This window comes from Pseudophryne corroboree, chromosome 6 (assembly GCF_028390025.1).
Source record: "Pseudophryne corroboree isolate aPseCor3 chromosome 6, aPseCor3.hap2, whole genome shotgun sequence".
Classification (NCBI taxonomy): Eukaryota; Metazoa; Chordata; class Amphibia; order Anura; family Myobatrachidae; genus Pseudophryne; species Pseudophryne corroboree.
In genome coordinates, this window is record NC_086449.1 from 781,015,105 (window position 1) to 781,037,780 (window position 22,676).

Sequence of the window (22,676 nt, forward strand, 5' to 3'; positions counted from 1 at the left end):
ACCCGCTAGATTGGCCTGCATGCATGCCAATCTAGCAGCAGCGATAGCGATGCGCGGGGCTGCGCATCGCTATCGCTGAGGGGGCTACACACGGAGCGATCGTGCTTAAAAACTAAGCAATCTAGTCAGATTGCTTAGATTTTAAGCAGCGATCGCTCCGTGAGTACCCCCCTTAAGCCTTGGTCGGAGATAAAGTGCATAGAGATAAAATACCAGCCAATCAGCTCCTAGCTGTCATTTTTCAAACTCAGCCTGTGACATGGCAGTTAGAAGCTGATTGGCTGGTACTTTATCTCCGTCCACTTTATCCCGCATGCCCGCCGAACTCGGACTTCATTACATACAGCAACAAATCTTTCCTGATTAAGGCCCTCATTCAGTAAGAAGTCCTGAGGCAGAAGTCCGAAAAATTGCAAACGGATGATTTTTGGACTTCTGCGCAGCGACTGCAGCTTTCATAGTGCGATCGCATCCCAGAAGGATCCGATTGTACTGTGATTGACAGCGGCAGGGTGGCGACATAACGTTGTGGGAAGTGGTCTGGACATCGGAGGTATGTCCGGACCTGTTAGGGGTGGTTGTGTGACGTGACGTGTGACTGCATATGAAGCCATGCGGTGTATGTAGGAGGTCAACTTAGGTTAGCATGCTGGGTTATCCTGCTCTGTGCTGGGTGGCCCCAAGCATGCGATTGCAAACTGAAGCAGATTCGGGTTTCAGATTCTGGATTTAAAAGGGCAATAATATTAATCACAAAATATAATTTTTTTTTTATTAAATATTATTATCCCTTTAAATACAGTAGCCGAAACCACCAAAGATAAAAACCTCCAATTGTTAATAACTGCTATTGTTATACTCTCCGCAGTATTATCTAACAGTTGAGCGATTATCGGCAAGTGCATGTGTCTTAGTGAGTGACAGCCAGGATCCGTTTGGGGCTGGTTACGGGGAGTAGTAGCTGAAGCGCAGGCGTGTCTCAGCCTGCGACTACGATCCCGTAGGCAATCACTATGGTGCCTTACTTCCTGCGGCCATGCTGCGCGACCATGGGGCTAAGGGGGTAATTCTGAGTTGATCGCATCATCAAGTCTGTTAGCAGTTGGGCAAAACCATTTGCACTGCAGGGGGGGCAGATATAACATGTGCACTGTAGGAGGGGCAGATATAACATGTGCAGAGAGAGTTAGATTTGGGTGGGGTGTATTCAAACTGAAATCTAAATTGCAGTGTAAAAATAAAGCAGCCAGTATTTACCCTGCACAGAAACAAAATAACCCACCCAAATCTTACTCTTTCTGCACATGTTACATCTGCCTCCCCTACACTGCACATGGGGGGTAATTCTGAGTTGATCGCAGCAGGATTTTGGTTAGCAGTTGGGCAAAACCATGTGCACTGCAGGGGGGGCAGATATAATATGTGCATATATATACACATCTATTATACAGCCAGACTGTACCAGCTGTCAGGAAGGCACCGGAACACTTTCACTGAAAAGCCGACATTAAGAGAGTGCCGGACCCAGCTCTTTGTGTGTGTGTATATATATATATATATATATATATCAAAACGCAATTATACCTAATTACTGCGCTGGTGCGGCAGCCCTCTAATTCGATCCTCCTGTTAGTGAGGACCATACAAAACAACACTTCCAGCAAATTGAATCAGAGGGCGCTCTCAATCACTTAAACTGGTTACCAACTAAAAATTGACCAAATGATTATGGCTTTACACAATTTATTAAAAGCAAAGTATTGCCCAATCTAGACAGAGGTAACCCTTTTTCACAATTACAGATCACAATATATGTCAAATGTACAATAGTGTAGGGTTTCTTTTCTCTCTGTCTTCAACCCTGACGCGTTTCGTCCTTCGTGGACTTCTTCAGAGGGATGGTCAACACAGCAAATGGTCAGTCCATGAAGCAACCATATATGAATTCAATGGGTTGAAACACTCTAATGCTCAATAGTGTTGAACACTTTAGACTAAATTAGCAATGGACCTCTTTCCAAAAAACACGCTGGTCCAAATGGTATATGGGTAAATATCCCACTTTGGGTGAGCCTCAAAATAATGATGTGTGAGAGAAATAGGCCACAGATACAGCAGTAGTTCCTATGTGCTCTCCCAAGTGCAACAAATAAAAACAAATACTCTCCCTCTGCGCTTTTACACAACAAGAAAATGGGGAATATAGATATGGCTGCCCAAATTCCGCTAAGACCCCTGTTAGGAGGGACTAAAAATAGAAATATGTAACGATAGAGGAATAGGCGCCCTTGGGATATACTTCCTCCCAATAATAAATAGGATTCAGCAGGAATCTCTAGACATGTATAAGTATATGTTTGCTCAATATTTTAGAGCATAAAAATCACAAAAACATGTTCCATATAAAATTTATTAAAACATAAAAACACAAGCAATGGTACAGAGAATTAAGTATCCATCCTTAACAAATGACACCAAACAATTATACAGAGGACAAGTAGAATAACTTTTACAGACTCCTCCTTCTCCTTATAGCAAGTTTGGAGATTGGTGTAACAAATAGAAAAACCCAACGCGTTTCGTCTTGCTCAAAGACTTCATCAGGGGTATATCTATAAGCGTAAAATAATTTATCAGAATATTCCACTAATTATACAAATATAAAAAATACAAAAATAATGAAATAAAAGAATAAAAAATGGGAACATGTCAATAGATGAAAAAGGTGCAGGAACATGCAAAAACAGAGCTGGATAATAAAGTGCAAACCTACACCAATCGGGAGCACTTACTACAGTAAAGTACTTTCAAATAAGTTGACAATAAGTTACAAAGGTTAATGATTATACACAGAAGAGAAAAGAAAGAAAAAGAAGAAGAAGAATGAGAACATCAGAACATGTCAAGGAAACTTCATATGACATACCTCGAATGCTTGATAAAAATTGATAGAATGTCAAATGAATTAACAAATAGGCGTATTCATTATACAGAGACTTGGCTGTCAGCACTGCACTACTGGAGGGTCTACCACGTGTTCTAAATTGGTTAGACATTATACCCATTTGAATTGCCTTCACTCCTGAGTCTCTGAGTGTCAGGTTCAAGCTGCTGACCGACGAGGTTCCTTATGCTTGCGAACCAGTTAGATTCTATACACATTTGAATCTTCCCCATATTCGAATATCTGAATGTCAGACTCAAGCTGATGATATATGAGGTATGGTCCTCGCTGTATCAATCAAGTCCCATTGAAATATTGAAACGTTGTTCATACATCTTTGAATGACCTTTTATGTGCTGACAATATGTTCTGAAATGAAGAGATTTTACCCCTGATGAAGTCTTGGAACAAGACGAAACGCGTTGGGTTATTTATCTATCTATTATCTGATGTTACCTCCGAATCTACAATAAGGAGAAGGAGGAAATCGTAGTGATATATCTACGCTTTTTTCTCATCACTACAAACTGATTGTTCAAATTGTGCGACAAATGTAAATGTATCAACTCTGTATACTTATGAACATTTGTGTCGGGTTTATATGTTGTTTTAATAAATTTTTATGTTAGTATTTGTTATCTGACGTAATTTATCCGGAGAGTACTGTAAGGGTCCGTTTTTAGGTAGGGCGTTGATATAACTCCCTTGGCGCCATCTCCTCTATTTCGTTTCATATTTTCACACATTTAGTTCCTCCTAACAGGGAACTTAGAGGATACAGGCAGCCATATAATTAATTAATTTTAGTGTTTTATTTGAAATAGTGCAGTGGGAGAGTAATTCTTGTCATATATATATATATATATATATATATATATATACATATATGTATAGAACAGGTAGTCCGGCATTAATCAATTCATGCAACACAGGTAACTTGCTGGGGCGCCCTCCTTAAAATTTAAAGAAGTCAGACTTGAAAAAAACAAGTCTGACGATGGGGTTTCACCACGAAACGACATAGGAATAAAGGACTTCATTTAATCGGTTTTTCAAGTCTGTGGAGTGACGCCTTATTTCCTTTACTATATATATATATATATATATATATATATAACCACCGTATACCTTTCCCTAATAATAACCCCTAACCTTAACCCACACTGGTAAATCAACCCTAATATCCTATCCCTAATACCCTAACCCCAAACTAACCCTAATACCTTAACCCAAACCAATTTATCAGGCGGTTATCTGAGGGCTTGGTATTTTGCCAGGGGCGGGGTTTGCTGACCATTTGCCTAGGGTGCTGAGAAACCTTGCACCGGCCCTGTGTATATTATACAAAGGCCCCGTCATTAATACTGCAGAGTAGAACTCTTTACAGATAGAAATGTACCTTTATATGACAGAGGTAATGGCTTTACTTTATGCTTCTTTGTTATTGCCATAGTTACATTTATCCGCTGTAGAAGCGTTTGGTTTACAACAGACATCATTATTTTAGTTTGACTTAAAGCCTGTTCTTTGTCATTTATTCATGTCCACAAAGCCGGAAACACAGACTTTTATTTCCATTACGTCCTTATCTTTTACAGTACCAGGAAATAAATAATGTAACATAACTATATAGACTGTTGGGTTGATCAGTTCCTGTGCTAAACTGAAGGGTTCAATGTAAGGTACGGCGGCCATTATTCTGAGTCATGCGTAATCCACATACAGGGTCGGATTGGCCCATAGGGGAACAGGGGGAAAACCCCTGGTGGGCCACACTGCCTGTGGGCCCTCCTCCTCCTCTAGGGATCAGGTTCCAGACTCTATCCTAGTGCACTTGAATTATGCATTATACATATGTTACATTAAACGTCACAGGACTATGGTTTATTATTTATCTACTATGTACTCTCTAATGGTTAGCCAAATCTCTGTGATGGCTGGCCACGCCCCCACTGAAGCCTGGCCACACCCTTAAGAACGGGCCCCTACAACTGCACTCCCCCCCCCGGTGGGCCCTTCATGCCCCAGTCCGACACTGTCCTCATACAATTCTTGTGTTCATGAAGTTGAGCGATTTTTTCGCAACGTGCAAATTTCTGACAACCGCTATGGTGCATGCGTTACACATAAGGTGCTGGTCAATCGATTCACACGGTATTAGAAATGTGGCAGAAAAGTGATGGGCATTCCTGGGCCGTAACTAGTAGTGCGTGCAAAAATGGTCTTGTTATAGGAATGTTGTGGGCGGGTCAATGCAAGCGCATGCGTTCCCAGATGCACATCCGCAAGCATAGGAGGCCATAGTCCGACAGAGAAACTGCACCTACCATAAGGCTCCCATAGATGCTCCCTGTGCCTTTCTAGGTAGTAGGGTGTCTCTGCAGGCACCCCAGAAGCTGCAAAAGGGAACTGTCAGGTAATGTCTATGCTGCCCACTTGGCAGCGGCACTGGTAGCACAACCCTTGTTATGGCCCTGCATGGGACACCAGGACCTCCAGCGCGGTTGAAATCTGTGCAACCGAACAAGTTACAGCGCAGGGTGGATGAGAAGAGTAATGCACATTTACCTCCAGAATAAAGTAGGGATGACCACTGACCATCTATAATTCACAATTATCAATGCTCTATGTCAGATGTTGAGTACTTTTACCATCTATGGGGGAGAAACAGATGGTTTCCCGCAGTCGATAATACAGAACCACCCAATTCCTTTCCCCTACAAGGTGCCAGACATGGAGCCTAGCTCTGCCCCAATGCACTCACAAAGCCCTGCCCCCAGACTGTTTGGCCCGCATGCCAGTGAATAGTAAAGCAGGGATGACCATCAGTGGGTGAAACCATCGATGGTTCTCTTGTAGATGGATTTATACCATTGAGGTTAACCACCAATGGCACCATCAATAATGACCGTTGAAGGTTAACCCTCTGATGGCCATCCTTAAAATAAAGCACCTCATGATAATGTGATTCACAGAGACCTGGGGAAGTGATCTGCGAGGTTCCCTGCTATCCAGGGAATCAGGGAGACCTCCCCAATTAAGTGTGACTAACGTCTTGTATACAGGATACAGGATATTTCCTACACTAATTATGAATTCTTGCTACAGTCGTTCAAGTTTGGCAAGTATCCTATAACTGATAAACAGGTTATGCGGCTCCTTCCACACTCACAGAGAGAGGACTAGAATTATACAGCCCTAAGGCATGAGGCCGAATACTGGTGCCAAGGTGCAGTTACTATGGCTGCTACATACTATAGCAGGGAAGTTATTTAGTCTAAGGGGTCTATTTACTAAAGCCTTGGATGGAGATAAAGTGCCAGCCAATCAGCTCCTAACTGCCAGGTCACAGGCTGTGTTTGAAAAATGACAGTTAGGAGCTGATTGGCTGGTTCTTTATGTCCGTCCACTTTATCTCCATCCAAGGCTTAGCAAATAGACCCATAGTCACTGGTTAGAATTAAGGGGCCTATTTATCAACGAGTGATAAAACTAATTGTGAGTGATAAAACTCCAGCTAATCAGCTCCTGTCATTTTGTTTTGCTAACATATGACTGTTAGAAGCTGAAAACCTGACAGGAGCTGTTTGGCTGGAGCACCATTCACCATACGCAAAGAGTTTTATCATTCACAATGAGTTTTATCACTCGTTGATAAATGAGTCCCTGACTTTGACATAAATAGCATAGTGGACAGAGCCTGAATTGTTTTTTAATGAAAGTACGGTTATTGTAGTACCTTACCCACTTCTACAACAGACTGAAGACAGACGCACGCAGTTGTAGCCTTGCATCATACTTGCCTACATGGGTGCATGGAGGCGTGGACGGTGGCAAGATGGGCTGTCTGGGGGCATGGCCAGGAGGCAAGGTGGGCTGTCCGGGGGTGTGACCAACTGGGAAGTGGGCAGTCTGGGGGCGTGACATCATGATCGAGTCATCATGGCTCCGCCCTGCTATACGATATTCAGGAGCCTCCTGGACATTCCAGGAGGGTAGGCAAGTATACCTTGCATTCAGCCCTGGTGCAGCTCCTGCCCACAGGCTCTCCCGGCACTGTGAATATTCTATTCTCCTGCTACTTACCCTATGGTTTGCTATGCAGAACAGTAGTGTGTGCTCTCTCCAACTCCTCACCCCCCCACTCATGGGACAGTGCGGCCCGTGGGTAGGACAGTGGGACAGTCCTATATAAAAGGGACTGTCCTGCTGAAAGTGGGACAGTTGGGAGGTATGGGATAGTGATGGTTCAACCGACTTTGCATCAGCCCCTAAGTACAGTATAACACAACAGAGGAGGTGGATGTATCAAGCAGAGTGTACAGAGTGGAGAAGTGGGTCATTGGGAAAGTTGTTCATTGCTAGCTTACCATACTGTCCCTTTAAACCAGGACACTCATGGATTACACAGGTTCTGTGGCTGATTTAAACCAGGTGAAATACAGACTTGAAGCCAGCCAGCCACAGAACCTGTGTAATTCATGAGTGTCCCGGTTTAAAGGGATAGTATGGTAAGCCTACTCATAGCATCTTCTACTGATCATGTATAGAATGTACTAGATAAATGTTACCTCAAAGCTGATTGGTTGATACGGGCAACTTCTCCATTGGTCCTTTTTTCCACTCTGTCGATCCAATGATCCACAACCCATTCATATACAGTAACTGCCTCTGATCCATCCTTTGTTTTTACGTCTGCACTTCACGTTGGCAGCGCTGCACAAATCACTGTGAAAATGGCGCGACGGCCATTTTCCCTTATTTTTTTGCACAGGAGAAAAATCACAAACAAAACCAACAGTTATCAAGTACAGTCTATGAGAGTTAGGGGGGAATTCAAATGTTAGAAAAGTCAGTTGGGTGTCTGTTTTTTCCTGTCTATTAGATAGGAAAAAACAGACACCCAACTGAATTTTCAAACAATTGAATATCCCCCTTAGAATCTGATTGGTTGCTATTGGCAACTTCTCCAGCTGTTCTCTTTAGAATGTTTAGTACATCTCCCACTTTTTTATCATACTTCTACTGACGTAACTGCCCCAAATGACTAATAAAGCATTTCATTTGTAGGAGGTGAAGAGGCAAAAATGGATATGACTTCGTAACAACAAGTTTGAATTCATTTTCTGCTTGTGAGAGAAAATAAAAGGGTTTCAGTGAACACGATGAGTAACTGGTTCAGACTCCCGGCCTTGGATACAAGCGAACGTCGTGTCTCGGTAATTAGGTCGAGGTCATGATTCACTTTTTGTACTTGTGCGGCTTCTTACAATTTCCTTTTGTTGTCGCACAATGCCTCACTCATCTCTAATTGGGACACTGGGGTCTAATTTAGAAAAGATTACCTTTTATTTTAATAGAGAAACCTACTGGGATGGAAAAATACATTAATAGCTAGAAGACCTACTTCTTTTATTTATAGTGTCCTTAATTTTATTATTATTATTATTATTATTATTAAGTAACAGGGTCTTTCTAAGCATTTCATTTGCCATATAGGATTGTGCTTTTTTTCATGAATTGATTAAATAAACAACTACTTCCCCTTACATTTAAAAGAATATATGTATATGTTTAGGTCAATTAAGCTAAAGTTACATTTACTCAAGTTTCACTCCCACCTTGGAAAATATTTTCTTATGGCCGGTCCTGACCCTCGGCGGGGCACCGGCAGCTATTATATACAGCAATGTTGACATCATAATACCCCTTTCACACTGCACAAATAACCCGGTATATCGTCAGGTCAATGTGCGCTGTGAAGGGGTAAGTCCCGAATTCACAAGTCGCGTGACACGGTATTTCAACAAAGGAATAAAGCAGGGCTATTCCCGGGTTAGGGATGGCCACTGACCATCGATGATTAGAAATCAACGATGGTCTATGACCAATGTCGAATTCTTTTACCATCAGTGGGGGAGAACCAGATGGTTTCCCACCATCGATGTTTTAGTGCTACAGAATTTTTATTTTTTTCACCTCTAAGAGTCAGGGCACAAAACGACACCCCCGAAACCCTGCCCCCAGGCTCTGATTGGTCCGCAGTTCATGTTACATTAATGCAGGGTTACACCATCAAGGTTATCCATCAATGGTAATATCGATGGCCATCCCTATCCCGGGTTATTACCGGGTTAGGTGCAGTGTGAACGGGTTGCCAGGTCAATGCGACCCGGGACCCGTTCTCACTATAGGGAGAGGCGCGTTAGAGGGACAGGCGGCACTTAAACATGATGTGATCTCCAGGCGCCACCTCGGCACACGTCACCGCTGATGTCACCAACCTGGCAATTTGCCGGGTTGGCGCCGCCAGTCTGAAAGGACCCGTGTACAAGTCCCGGGTGCGACTCAGTTAACTGTCAAGATTGTGTTGTCAAACTTTTGACTACATCTGATCTGCCCCCTTCTCTGTCTTTCATGTCTATTCCCCTCACTCCTCCTTTTCTTTCAATTCTGTCCCACTCATTCCCTTTTCCTTTCACTTCTGTCCCCCTCAGTTCCCAGCAGGGCCGGACTGGCCATCTGGCACATGCCAGAAGGGCCGATGGCCAGGTGGGCTGATTTGTGCATTCATTTGTGGGCCAGCCGCACCGTCTCACTGTGCTCAGCGGCCGCGTCATTTGCATAGTGGCGTCATGACGCGCCGCGCGCCCGAGCAGTGAGTATGAGCAGCGTGGGCGGGGGGAATTGAGCGCACAGTGGACGGCGCGAGTATGAGCAGCGTGGGCGGGGGGAGCGCATAGTGTACGGCACATCATTTGCACAGGGACGTCATGACGCGCTGCGTCATGACGCGACCAAGGTGGCCCGAGAGTGAAAGGCGCGGGCGGGACAAGCATTTTTAGACGCTTCCGCACATGCTGCCTGCGCTCATCCGAGTTTCCGACTGCAGCAGCACGTACACCGTTTCCTGCTCCTTTGCTCACCCGGGTTAGGTGCACTGTGCACAGCTTTTTCCCTACTCATTCCATGGGCAGGTACTGCCACGCTTTCTTTATAGTTTTGATGCCCTTTGCTGGTAGGGCCCCAGTACCACAATGTTATGAGTATTGCTATTGCAAACTGTACATTTTAGATTGCACAAAATTATTTATGTGTGCATATGTTTTCATCATAACGTGCCTATATACAGTATCATGCTTATGTTGTATATACTGTATATGACCATGTGTAGCAGTAGGATGAGGGTACTGGCACATGGTCCATCCCCTACACTTTTGTGCAAACCTTCCTAACTCCATAGGGAATAATCCCTATTTAGAGATGCATTATAACCTCTGAACACACTGCAGGTCAATAGACCAGGGGCACAGACAATTCCCCTATGTTTCAGAGGACTGATTAACTGTTCAAATGATTATATGCCACCACAGGGTAACTCTTACAGGGGGAAAGTGACTTTCAGCCACATGCAGTAGCTACTCGAAGACACTCTGTTAGAAATATGGACCAGAACAATGGTGTGCTTACACCTGGGGTACCACCATTATTTCGGCTCATTCCGTGTGCTATAATGTGAATTTCGGCTCATACTGTGTGGTATAATGTGAAAGAGGCCCCAGTACTAGATAGTATAAGGGGTCCTACTATTGTGGTGCATAATGTGTATAAGGGGTATATGGTGTGGTAAACTACACTGAAGGACACGCCCCCTTTTGAGTGGCCACACCCCCTTTTCCGGAGCGCGCGCGCTTAGTTACAACCTTAACTTTTCCATACCCCACTTCAAAATTTCCACTTCAACCACCGGTTGTGTGTATGATGTACGCTTGTATGTTGTTATATTATTAATTATATTTGTAAGAGCATAGACTAAGAAGTAGGAGGAGTCAGGAATAGTAAGGGGAGGAGTCACCGAGGTGGGCCTGTGTTCTTCAAAAATGCCAGGGCCTATTTTTAGTCCCAGTCCGCCCCTGCTTCCCAGTTTCTGTCTCCTTTCTGACCCCTCCCCTTATCTCCCTCTGTCTCTAATGTCATTGTCTCTCATCTCTGTTCCCCAAACCTCTCTATGCCCGTCAGTCTCTCATTTCTTTCCCCAATTCCCCATGGTTACGGAGTGGAGTAGGGGGGCTACCTGTTCCCTCCTGTCAGAACCAGCAGCTTGCCCCCCCCTCCCCTCCCCCCAACTCATGATGGGAATCTATAGGTGAGTGTGGAGGGGTGCTGGCTGAGGGTGTTAACAAGTTGTAGGAGATTATTACTATACTAGTTACACTTACCAGCCCGTCAAAATGACGGAACAACATAACAGTAATGTCAGCGTCGGCGGCTGTGCGCGCCGAAATGGAGAAACACTTTATTTGGTCCGTCAGGTGCCATCTAGTGGTTGCTGGCACACCGTCCCACTTCGGACACCTGCGATGTTGGGAGGTATGCAACAAATGCACATGAAATAAGTCTCTGTATTTCCTACCAGAATGCTTTCTTATAGAAGGATTAGGGTGGATTTACTAACAAGTGAAAAAAATGCAAAACCCCCCCAAAGATTTTATCAACCCATATTAAACAATGAAAACAAATGTTTGTTTGCTATAGATTGCTACGGGTTTCTGCATCTGAGTGTTCCGTTAGTAAATCCAGGGATTGCTACGGGTTTCTGCATCTGAGTGTTCCGTTAGTAAATCCAGCTCATTGGAAATGTTTGTAAAATTATGACATGAAAATGAACACAAAAAAAATTAAAAAATGATCAAAACATTTTTATTTTCAAATGGTCTGAATTTTATAATTTCCAGATACTGGCGCCAGATCTTTCTCTGTCGGCTTTCATGTGAATTTCTGTACATTGCATTTAATAGTAATACTGCACCAGTGCTGGTCTGTGTTAAATGTAAGTGTCTTTATGAAATTTTCTGACGGGTTTATTTTTATGGTATTCCGCTGAGACAGGAAGTCAAAGTGGACGGATGCTGGTGAAAGCCCCATGGCAGCGGCTAACTCAGTCCATACATCAAGTACAAGCTATAACTTGGAAGCGTTTTTTAGGTAAGAAATTTGTTTCCCCTTATGGAAGAACACTTCTTACGCTAGAAAGATAGCTTGCAGTCATACCTGTTAAGCTAAGCTTTACTTATGTTACTCTCTTTGTAGTTTAAAGCAAAATGAACGTTGAATTGGAGGTGTGAATATATTCTGGAACTAGAAATGTAATGAAATAACTGCAGTGTGCTTTATTATGAAAGAATATGCATTTTTGTGTGGTTGTGCTGTTTAATTTCCCCAGGGGAAATTAATTAGATTTTCTAAAGAGGAAAGATGGAGAAGTTGGCCATATCAATCAATCAACCAACCAACCAACCAACCAACCAACCAACCAACCAACCAACCAACCAACCAACCAACCAGATTCTAGCTGTCAATTTATAGAATATAGAAAAAAATGCAGGTGCACACTTTAAGCAATAGGAACACTGGTAATCAGAACAACTTCTACTTCTTACTACTGCCTTGGTGCGGTTGGGCTGTGCTGACACAGGGGGTCCTATGTTCTGGACTTCAACCTTAGGAATGTTAGGGACCCACCTGATAAGGTCACTTGGCCATGGTAGGTACAGTAGGCCCATATTTTTGGCCAACAATTATGTTAAGAACCTCAATTATATTAAATTGCAGCGTTTATTATAATTCCCAGCGTTCTTAGTGCTTAGAGTGTGCGTCTGCATTTTTCATTTTTTTCTTTGTGTCACTAAAAGTCTCAGCATGGTAGTACCTCTTATTATGATTAGAATTAGGATGTGAAGTCTTAGCCCCCTTCCCTTCCTCAGCCCATATATTTAAAATATAGTTTGGAGCTGAAAAAATTCTTCACTTGTCCTGTTAAGAAGGTGGTTGTCAAAAAGATCAGGAACAAAGAGCCCCAACCACTGCTGAGCCTCTCTTAAATAAACATTTACCACTGCGCCCACCTGGTAGCAGTTCTCTTATCCCTCATTGGCTCATTGAAAATTGGATGTCACTCATCATCCCCACAACACCAAACCCTTAAGGCAATATGCACAGACACAAGAAATGGGGCTCCATTCATCAGAACCTCTGGGTTTAACAGGACATCAGGCTTAAATACCACATCCACCAAAATAATTTCGTAAAAATATAAACACATACATTATTCACTACGGGGCAGACATACTAAGCCTTGGAGACTGATAAAGTGGAGAGAAATAAAGTACCAGCCAATCAGCTCCTAACTGTCATTTTTACAAACCCAGCTTGTAACATGGCGGGATAGATTGTCTGGTACTTTATCTCTCGCCACTTTATCACTCTCCAAGGCTTAGTATATCTAATGTGCAGAACATAGTTATAAAGCATCACAGCACAATTCTCAAGAAGCTGCCATAATAAAAATGTTTTCCCTTTTTTTTTTTTTAAATATTGAGATGGTTTTGCCCTTTCCAAACCCTTCTTACTTTACTTAAAAATATGACTTCAAAATGGCTGACAGCTTTGATTTAGAGCACAGGTTCTCAAACTCTGCCCCCAGGATCCCGATCAGTTCGTGTTTTCCAGGTCTCCTCACAGAAGGGGTGAATCTAAGATGGATGCATTTGCATTGCTGCGGCGTCTTTGGATGCCGCAGCGATGCAAAAATGTTAATGCTGCAGAAGGCATTTGAAGAAAAAAATACGTCTTCTGCTGGCATTGCAGGTCCGAGCGCTGCAGCCATCGTTCATCTGAGTAAGCCTAAGCTTCCTCAGAGTGTCCACCAGAACTTCTCCACCTGTGGATCTTTTAAAATGTGTGAGTAATGGCTACACTTGTGCATCTGCTGGGTGACCTGAAAAACGAGTTTGAGAACCACTGATTTGGAACATGGTTACTTTTTCCCTGAGCAACCAACGGGCAACTAACCAGCCATGTTTTTGCCTTAAAAACTGCACCCAATCAGATTCTAGCTGTCAACGTATACCATGCACTGAATAAATGGTAGCTATCATCTGATTGGACAACAACTTCGCTTGTCCTCTTTAGAAGGTTTGATACATCGTTCCCTCGGTCACTAAAATGTGGGAATACTGCCTGCAAGACCGACCTTAATGCATATTATTTTTGTATTTTCCAGAATGAAACGAGGAAGACTAACTGTTACCATTGATAGTCAGGTTGTCGAAGGACCACAGAGGCCAAAGAAACAAAAAAAGGATAATCAATCACCTAAAGTGTACAAATCTCAAATGCAGTCCTGCATGTTGGACTGGGGGAGCCTGCCGCACCATGTAGTGTTGCATATTTTCCAGTACCTCCCGCTTGTGGACAGGGCTCGGGCGTCATCGGTCTGCCGCCGCTGGAATGAAGTCTTTCATATCCCGGAGCTATGGAGAAAGTTTGAGTTTGAGCTTAATCAGCCGGATACTTCATACTTGAAGTCTACGCACCCTGACCTGATTCAGCAAATCATTAAAAAACATGCGAACCATCTTCAGTATGTTAGTTTCAAGGTACAGTGTGCGACTTCACGTGTTTCATTTTCAACTCAAAAGCAATAAAGAAAAAAGAATAAGAGTAACAGTAATAATACAATTATTCCACATAATTTATATGGCCTGCAAACCATTGTGTTTTGTTGCAAAGGTAGAATTACTTACAGGGTCGTAACTATGGGTGTGAGAATGGTACTTCCGTCCAGGACTGAAGGCATGCAGTGCTGCACCATCGCAGCCTGGACCGGCACCCTGCAGCCTGAATTGCCACCCAGTGCGCCCTATTCTGTGATGCCATGACATTGCATGTGCAGGGGACGCCATGGCTGGCCCAGTGCGCAGATGTACCCTACTACAGTCCTGGTTACTTAATACCATTTTGCATAAAAACAATAACTTGCTGTATCCAAGAGCAGATTAGGTAAAAGCCAGAACAGTCCGTTCTCCGGAACGCCAGACCGGACCAGCTACCTGCAGTGACCTCGGCCGCTGTGGAGCTTTCTGTGCACAAATCCCCGGAACCGCTTGCTGTGTGACAGCTGTCACATACTTTAGGACGGGCAGAGAACTCCACAGTGGCAACATTTGCTGTAGCGAAGTGTTCCAGACTGTTCCGGCGGTGCTGCTCCCATTATCTCTGCCCAAGTGAGTATCACCGCACCATTTGCTATGTGTCATACACGGGGACAGCTTCATAGCGGCACAGGTCGCTGCAGGGAGCTTATCCGGTCCGTCATTCCGGAGTCCAGAACATTTCAGCTTTCACCCAATCCCAGAATAATTCCACATAATTTAAGTTTCAATACTGTATACTAGTACAGACGTGAGATTGACATGTCCAGAATCATAGGTAACACATGAGCTCAAATGGCGTAACAATTAATGATTATGGGGTTTATTCATGAAGCAGTGAAAAGAGTAGAGAAGTGAGTCTGTGGAGAGGTTGCCCATGGCAATCAATCACTTGCGCCATACAATTGTATAGTATGCAAATTATAAATGTTACTTCAATGCTGATTGGTTGCCATGATCAACGTCTCCACTGGCTCACTTCTCCACACTTTTTACTGCTTCATGAATAGACCCCTTTGATACATTGGGGACCCCTGTTACACGTATGTTTTTTTAAACTTATGCTTTGTCCGTTATATAGTTTATTTCAAATGACAAATGTGCCGCCCCCTGGTGACAGTTTCATTATAAGATAATGCAGGACAGGTTATGAAGGGTACTGGACTGGCACTTGGTAAACCTGCTCTTCATTTTTCAGGTTGATAGCTGTACAGAGTCAGCAGAGGCCGCGTGTGATATCCTATCTCAGCTTGTGAACTGCTCCATCAAAACGCTTGGTCTGATATCAACGGCAAAGCCCAGTTTCATGAATGTTTCTAAGGTAACACTAATAAGATAAAATACCGTCCTTTGTATTCTTGCCAAGATTTGCTTCCACAGTGAATGAATCCATTGAGGGCAGATTCAATTAGCTGTGAGGTTCCATCAGATCTCAGGATATTACTTAGAGGTGCAAGTGAGGATCTAACCTGCTGCATATCCCAGAAGTGGCACAGCAGCTCCTCAACACTTTGTTCTGCCGGAACTTCACAATTTATTGAATGTGCCCCATAATCTATTATCAAAACTAGATTTACGTTATATAATGTGCCCTTACAAATGGTAACATTAACACTGCTGTTCATTAGTAACATGAAAAATCACATTAAAGTCTCAGACGGTGACCATGTTTAAAAAGGATGTATGTATGGCTATCATGGGTGGTATCTTTGTAAGCTCATAGACAATTGGCTATAAACAAGTGGACATGAGGTTCCCACGAAAATAGTGACTTCATACAGACTTGCTGTGACTCTAGAGACCATATAGAAATGTAAAATATTAATTCTAACATCTTTAAAGCATACTGGTGCCTAGATTATCCTAAACTAATGAAAATAGTAAAGAAATACACTGATTTAGATAAAATATAATGGCATTTAAAAACTGGAGTGCACTGCCCCTCTGTATCACTGTGTGTTTCTAGTTAACAGGTGTTGAACAGTTTCAGATGGTGGATTAAAGGCCAGTACTCACTGGCCGATGTCAGAGAGATGTGTGCTGAGTGAACCGCTCAGCACACATCTCTCCCGGCGCTCAGCACAGCGCGATCTGTGCTGAGCGTGCGGGGGGAGACGGGGGGGGGGGGGGGGCGCTCACTTCACCCAGCGGGTGAAGTGAGCGACCCGCTAGATTGGCCTGCATGCAGGCCAATCTAGCAGCAGCGATAGCGATGCACGGGGCTGCGCATCGCTATCGCTGAGGGGGCTACACACGGAGCGATCGTGCTTAAAATCTAAGCAATCTAGTCAGATTGCTTAAGGGGGGTACTCACGGAGCGATCGCTGCTTAAAATCTAAGCAATCTGACTAGATTGCTTAGATTTTAAGCACGATCGCTCCGTGTGTAGCCCCCTCAGCGATAGCGATCCGCAGCCCCGTGCATCGCTATCGCTGCTGCTAGATTGGCCTGCATGCAGGCCAATCTAGCGGGTCGCTCACTTCACCCGCTGGGTGAAGTGAGCGCCTCCCCCCGCACGCTCAGCACAGATCGCGCTGTGCTGAGCGCCGGGAGAGATGTGTGCTGAGCGGTTCGCTCAGCACACATCTCTCCTACATCGGCCAGTGAGTACTGGCCTTTAGATTTTAAGCAGCGATCGCTCCGTGAGTACCCCCCTTAAATGTGTTTTTATGTCCTACCCTTCTCTTTCAATACCAACCTCTTGGGGTTTTTGTTCCTCTAGTAGTCACAAGTGGGTATCACACGACTGATGTATCAGTAAGTTCTGATACCAAACCACTGTAAAAAGTAGGGATAAGTATCACTTATCAATCAGGTTGTTAAGATACCATAGGGGAGATTTATCACTTCAGAGAGAGAGATAAAGTGGAGATAACGCATCAGCTTCTGTTATTTTTCAAGCACAGCCTGTGAAGTGAGTTACAAACCGATTGGTTGGAATTTTATCTCTCTCCAAGATTTGATAAAGCTCCCCCATATGTCACAGTTTTCTTATCTTCTATATAGATACGAAGCAATCAGAGCTGCTGCCAGAGCTTATCCTTACTATTGCAAATCTGTAGGTGTCTAGGAAAATGTTTAAGCCCGTTAGCCGATGTCAGAGGTACTCATTTTTTGAGTCCCACTTGAAAATAAATTAGACTCACTTCTCAGGGTAATAAAGTGACAATGGGGGAATATAGGGGGAATCAGCCCTTGTACACAGTCTGATATGAATAAACTAGTCTTTATTTACATTGTAGCTAAACATAGTACCTGAATACCTAATGCATGTTATATATACACCGTCTCGTCTCTCATTGGGCCTGATTTATAGTACGGTATTGCACAGTTGCGGAGTCTTTGTACTAGTGTGCAGGAGGCGTCTGAAAAATAAAGACGGCTCCTGCCGGCATCGCAGATCCAAGTGCTGCGTCCGTAGATGCAGGATCAGATTGCCATCGCAGCCATCAGTCTCCCTCTGCTCCTCAAATCCTCTCTCCAGGAATGCTTTCATAGGCTCCGGTCTTGTTCCTCTTCTTTTTTTGACGCGTGGGTAATACTCGATTTCTCCTTTACTGTACTCCACCTACCTGGAGTGCCACATACACCCTTACAGCACATGGCGATGTCACAGAAACAATTTTGGTTTATAAAAAAGCAGATACGGTAATTCTTATATGAAACCAAAATATTTTCTGAAATTAAATAACGCGCCCTACACACTTGCAGATGTGTGCGGACGATATGAACGATCGTGTTTAGTAATGAACGAGAAATCATTCATATCGCTCAGTGTGTATGCACCAACGATGAATGATGTGCAGCCCTGCGGTTGTTCATCATTGGTTCTCCATCGCTTCGCAATGCAAGTCAATTTGGACGATGATTGATCTGCATTTAGATCGATCATCGGCAAAATTGCAAGCATCGCTGAGTGTGTAGGCCCCTTAAGCAACGAGCTAAGAGAGCTAATGGTATCAACGACATGGGGTTAGTTTTACTAAAACTTCTGAAAAAGAAAAAGTGGAGGTGTTGCTCATAGCAACCAATCAGATTCTAGCTATCATTTGGATAGTGTGTTCAAGAAACTGATAGCTAGAATCTGGTTGTTTGGTTGCTAAGAGTATCACATTCAGTTTTAGTAAATCTACTCCATATTACTAACACAATCTATCTGTTCTCACCCACTTTGAATATTTATTTCATAATGGTCTGCATGAATGGGAGCAAATAATGCATAGATATGAGAGTTAACTCTATGAATTCCAAGAGCCATCAAACTAAAAACCCTCATAGCACAGACCTCCTTTTAGCAACTCTGGCATTGTGACTATCATACGTATAGTTGCATGAGGGTGTAGACTTTCTACAAGTGTCCCTCTGAAGACTGCATGGAGGGAAAACCCATGGTTACTCTGCTAATGGAGACCATGACTATGGACTGCCAGTACTCCAGTACTCCCACTGCCAGTACTCCCACTACACATAGGTCACTCATCAACTGCCATTAGTAGGCCATAGTCATTGTCTCAATGAAAACCAAGCCACTGGACTTGCGATCCTTACTGGCGTAGTCCTATAAATAGGGTGGCATTGCTAATTGTGCCTGCAGCTTTGGTTGAGATGCAGACCCAATAGCAGGTACAAAATGCTATGCTCCTGGACTTACGTTTTATTTAATATTGCATTCACCTGGACTTATTTAGTTATATGATGTGAAGTAAGTTGTTAGGCATCAATCAATGAAAATAAGTAGTTGGTTTGGGTAAAGGTGGAGTAGGTCATGTTGAAAAATCGGTAGAGCATGGATTTGAAAACAGAAAGGGTCATGACCGACTTGTAGACTGATTGATGGCTGGTATTTAGAGGTGTGTGCGTTACAGTTGGTTTATGTTTGGCTGTTGTAGGTTGAGTGTTTATGAATGGGTGCATGGCACTTAGTGGTATTAGGTCCATAACACCTTCTATCCATAACGAGCGATCTATAGTCCCTGATATTTTGCTTTAGTAGTTAAGTCTGACCATACGTATTTAATATATTTTATAGTTTTCCATTTAATGTGTATAATAACTAAGAATCTTTTTCTTTTTTTGCAGTCTCACTTCGTTTCTGCGCTGACTGTAGTTTTTGTCAACTCAAAGTCGTTGTCTTCAATAAAGATCGATGACACCCCAGTTGATGACCCTTCGCTAAAGGTCTTGGTGGCAAATAACAGCGATACCCTGAAGCTGCTGAAGATGAGCAGCTGTCCTCATGTATCTCCTGCTGGTAAGACATTTAAAAAAAAAAAGTTTAGATCAAAAGTAATTGCAAACTTACTTTGCAAACATGAAGGTTGCAATGTAGGACCTAAAATAGGTGGGCCCAGGAAATCATTATACTAATATTGTGCCTTACATCTTATTGCCATTAGGAATTTTGTGTGTGGCTGACCAGTGTCACGGACTTCGAGAACTAGCGCTGAATTATCATCTCTTGAGCGATGAGTTACTGTTGGCTCTCTCGACCGAGAAGCACGTCCGCCTTGAACACCTTCGCATCGATGTCGTAAGCGAAAATCCCGGTCAAACGCATTTTCACACCATAAAGAAGCAAAGCTGGGATGCCGTTATCAAGCACTCCCCCAAGGTCAATATCGTTATGTACTTTTTCCTGTACGAAGAAGAGTTCGATGCATTTTTCCGAGAGGAGACTCCAGTCACTCACCTTTACTTTGGTCGCGCTGTGAGCAAGGCGATGCTGGGCCGTATAGGCCTCAATTGCCCACGTTTGGTTGAACTGGTGGTTTGTGCAAACGGACTTCAGCCTTTGGACGATGAGTTGATCCGCATTGCCGATCGATGCAAGAACTTGACCGCCATTGGCCTCGGAGAGTGCGAGGTTTCCTGCAGTGCATTTGTTGAGTTTGTAAAGATGTGCGGGAGGAGACTGACCCAGCTGTCCATTATGGAGGAAGTGCTCATTCCGGACAATAAATACAACCTGGAGCAAATTCATTATGAAGTTTCAAAACATCTTGGAAGAATGTGGTTTCCTGACATGATGCCCACGTGGTAGACTAGGAGAAGACTATGTCCCAGGACGCTTTTTTTTTGCATTTGCTTACTATGCAATGATCAGACAATATGCTGATGACTATGGCATATAGAATCCTGCTTACAGACCAAATAAGGCATGTTTCAGCACCGACATTACTGAGCACATGGACCAGACCTACCCCAGCTTCAACTACAAAGCACTTTTATTATTCTGTAATATGTTATTGTAACTATATTGTTTGTAATCACACAATTTGATGTTGACTTGCGTGGCGTTGAGATAGAAATTATCAAAACCCACTGATTATTTAAAATGCAGGGACTTAATAATGTTTTAGTGTTCATTGTAGGCCCAATCCTGAGTGGCACGCAAAGCAGCAACAAGGTCGCATATGGGTTTGGAACAGTATGCTATCTGCCTGTAGTCTAAGTTGCACAGACCTCTGCGACTGCATCGCCCCTAGTTCCCAGGCCGCAAGATCAGCCACCATCACTATTCATAACCATTTACACCTACCCATACTGGGCGCAAGAGATCAGTCAGAAATAGGTGTCACCATGGCATATGCACGACTCAAAATATGGCTCAACTTGGCCAAAACGTCACTATCGCAAGATAATTTTCTACTGTACCACCCAGTTGACACGTAAAATTGCCCATTTCCCAGACAAAGAGAAACAGACGAGATTTGTCCAACTCCAAATGGATATGGGTCGTTGGGTCGATCCAACTTAGGTCAACAATCATTAGGTCGACCACTGAAGGTCAACATTGCCCTTAGGTCAACATGTACTAGGTCGACAGGTCAACATGAGGTTTTTGACTGTTTTTAGTGTCATTTTCTCCGTAAAGTGACGGGGAACACAAATTAGTGTACGTGTCCCCTCGCATGGCTCGCCATGCTTCGGGAAAGGTGCCGCGCTCCTCTACCGCTTCGCTCGGCACGGATTACCGTTCCAATCATAAGTATGAAAAAAATCCAATTTTTTTTTAAAAAGTGAAAAACTCATGTCGACCGTTTAACATATTGACCTAATGTATGTCGACCTTCAGTGGTCGACCTAATGACCGTATCCCCTCCAAATTGCTCGGATATACGCAAAGATGCGCATGTTTGCTACACCACTTGCGCCCTTTGTGAAAGCTGGCTGGATTGAGCTGCATATGACTCAGACCCTATATGCACGGCTTCAAACATGTTATGCTGATAAAGTAAACATTGGCATAAGGTTGATATATGTACAGTACCATGTAGGCAGTTGATCAGCTCATGTACATACCGTGAGACTACTAATGGAATATATATTTAGAAATATAAAAAAACAAAAACAGCACTATTCTATGAAACATTCAGAATTCTTATATTTCCTTTCATCAACTTCATTAAGAGTTGTATCTGCACATAGTGGATGCAGCAGTTACACAAACACATTCAATTAGAAAAATAAGAATTTACTTACCGATAATTCTATTTCTCGGAGTCCGTAGTGGATGCTGGGGTTCCTGAAAGGACCATGGGGAATAGCGGCTCCGCAGGAGACAGGGCACAAAAAGTAAAGCTTTACGATCAGGTGGTGTGTACTGGCTCCTCCCCCTATGACCCTCCTCCAAGCCTCAGTTAGGTACTGTGCCCGGACGAGCGTACACAATAAGGAAGGATTTTGAATCCCGGGTAAGACTCATACCAGCCACACCAATCACACTGTACAACCTGTGATCTGAACCCAGTTAACAGTATGATAACAGCGGAGCCTCTGAAAAGATGGCTCACAACAATAATAACCCGATTTTTGTAACTATGTACAAGTATTGCAGACAATCCGCACTTGGGATGGGCGCCCAGCATCCACTACGGACTCCGAGAAATAGAATTATCGGTAAGTAAATTCTTATTTTCTCTATCGTCCTAGTGGATGCTGGGGTTCCTGAAAGGACCATGGGGATAATACCAAAGCTCCCAAACGGGCGGGAGAGTGCGGATGACTCTGCAGCACCGAATGAGAGAACTCCAGGTCCTCCTTAGCCAGGGTATCAAATTTGTAGGATTTTACAAACGTGTTTGCCCCTGACTAAATAACCGCTCGGCAAAGTTGTAAAGCCGAGACCCCTCGGGCAGCCGCCCAAGATGAGCCCACCTTCCTTGTGGAATGGGCATTTACATATTTTGGCTGTGGCAGGCCTGCCACAGAATGTGCAAGCTGAATTGTATTACACATCC

At 43.5% G+C, this 22,676-nt stretch overlaps 1 protein-coding gene across 2 annotated transcripts in view; it reads left to right on the plus strand.

Moving 5' to 3' along the window:
• LOC134933497 (F-box/LRR-repeat protein 3-like) overlaps nt 1-21,982 on the plus strand; it is a 28,328-nt gene extending 6,346 nt beyond the window's left edge. Inside the window, exons 1-6 of one of the 2 annotated variants that reach the window (XM_063928743.1) lie at nt 8,054-8,163; nt 11,834-11,929; nt 14,007-14,382; nt 15,635-15,757; nt 19,516-19,687; nt 19,833-21,982. In XM_063928743.1, coding sequence (XP_063784813.1) covers nt 11,868-11,929; nt 14,007-14,382; nt 15,635-15,757; nt 19,516-19,687; nt 19,833-20,476 — 1,377 coding nt within the window. In that variant the 5' untranslated portion in view covers nt 8,054-8,163; nt 11,834-11,867 and the 3' untranslated portion in view covers nt 20,477-21,982. Of the gene's footprint in view, nt 1-8,053; nt 8,164-11,833; nt 11,930-14,006; nt 14,383-15,634; nt 15,758-19,515; nt 19,688-19,832 lie in introns of those variants that run through there. The other variant, XM_063928742.1, reaches the window with a different exon arrangement.
• The last annotated feature ends 694 nt before the right edge of the window (nt 21,983-22,676 follow it).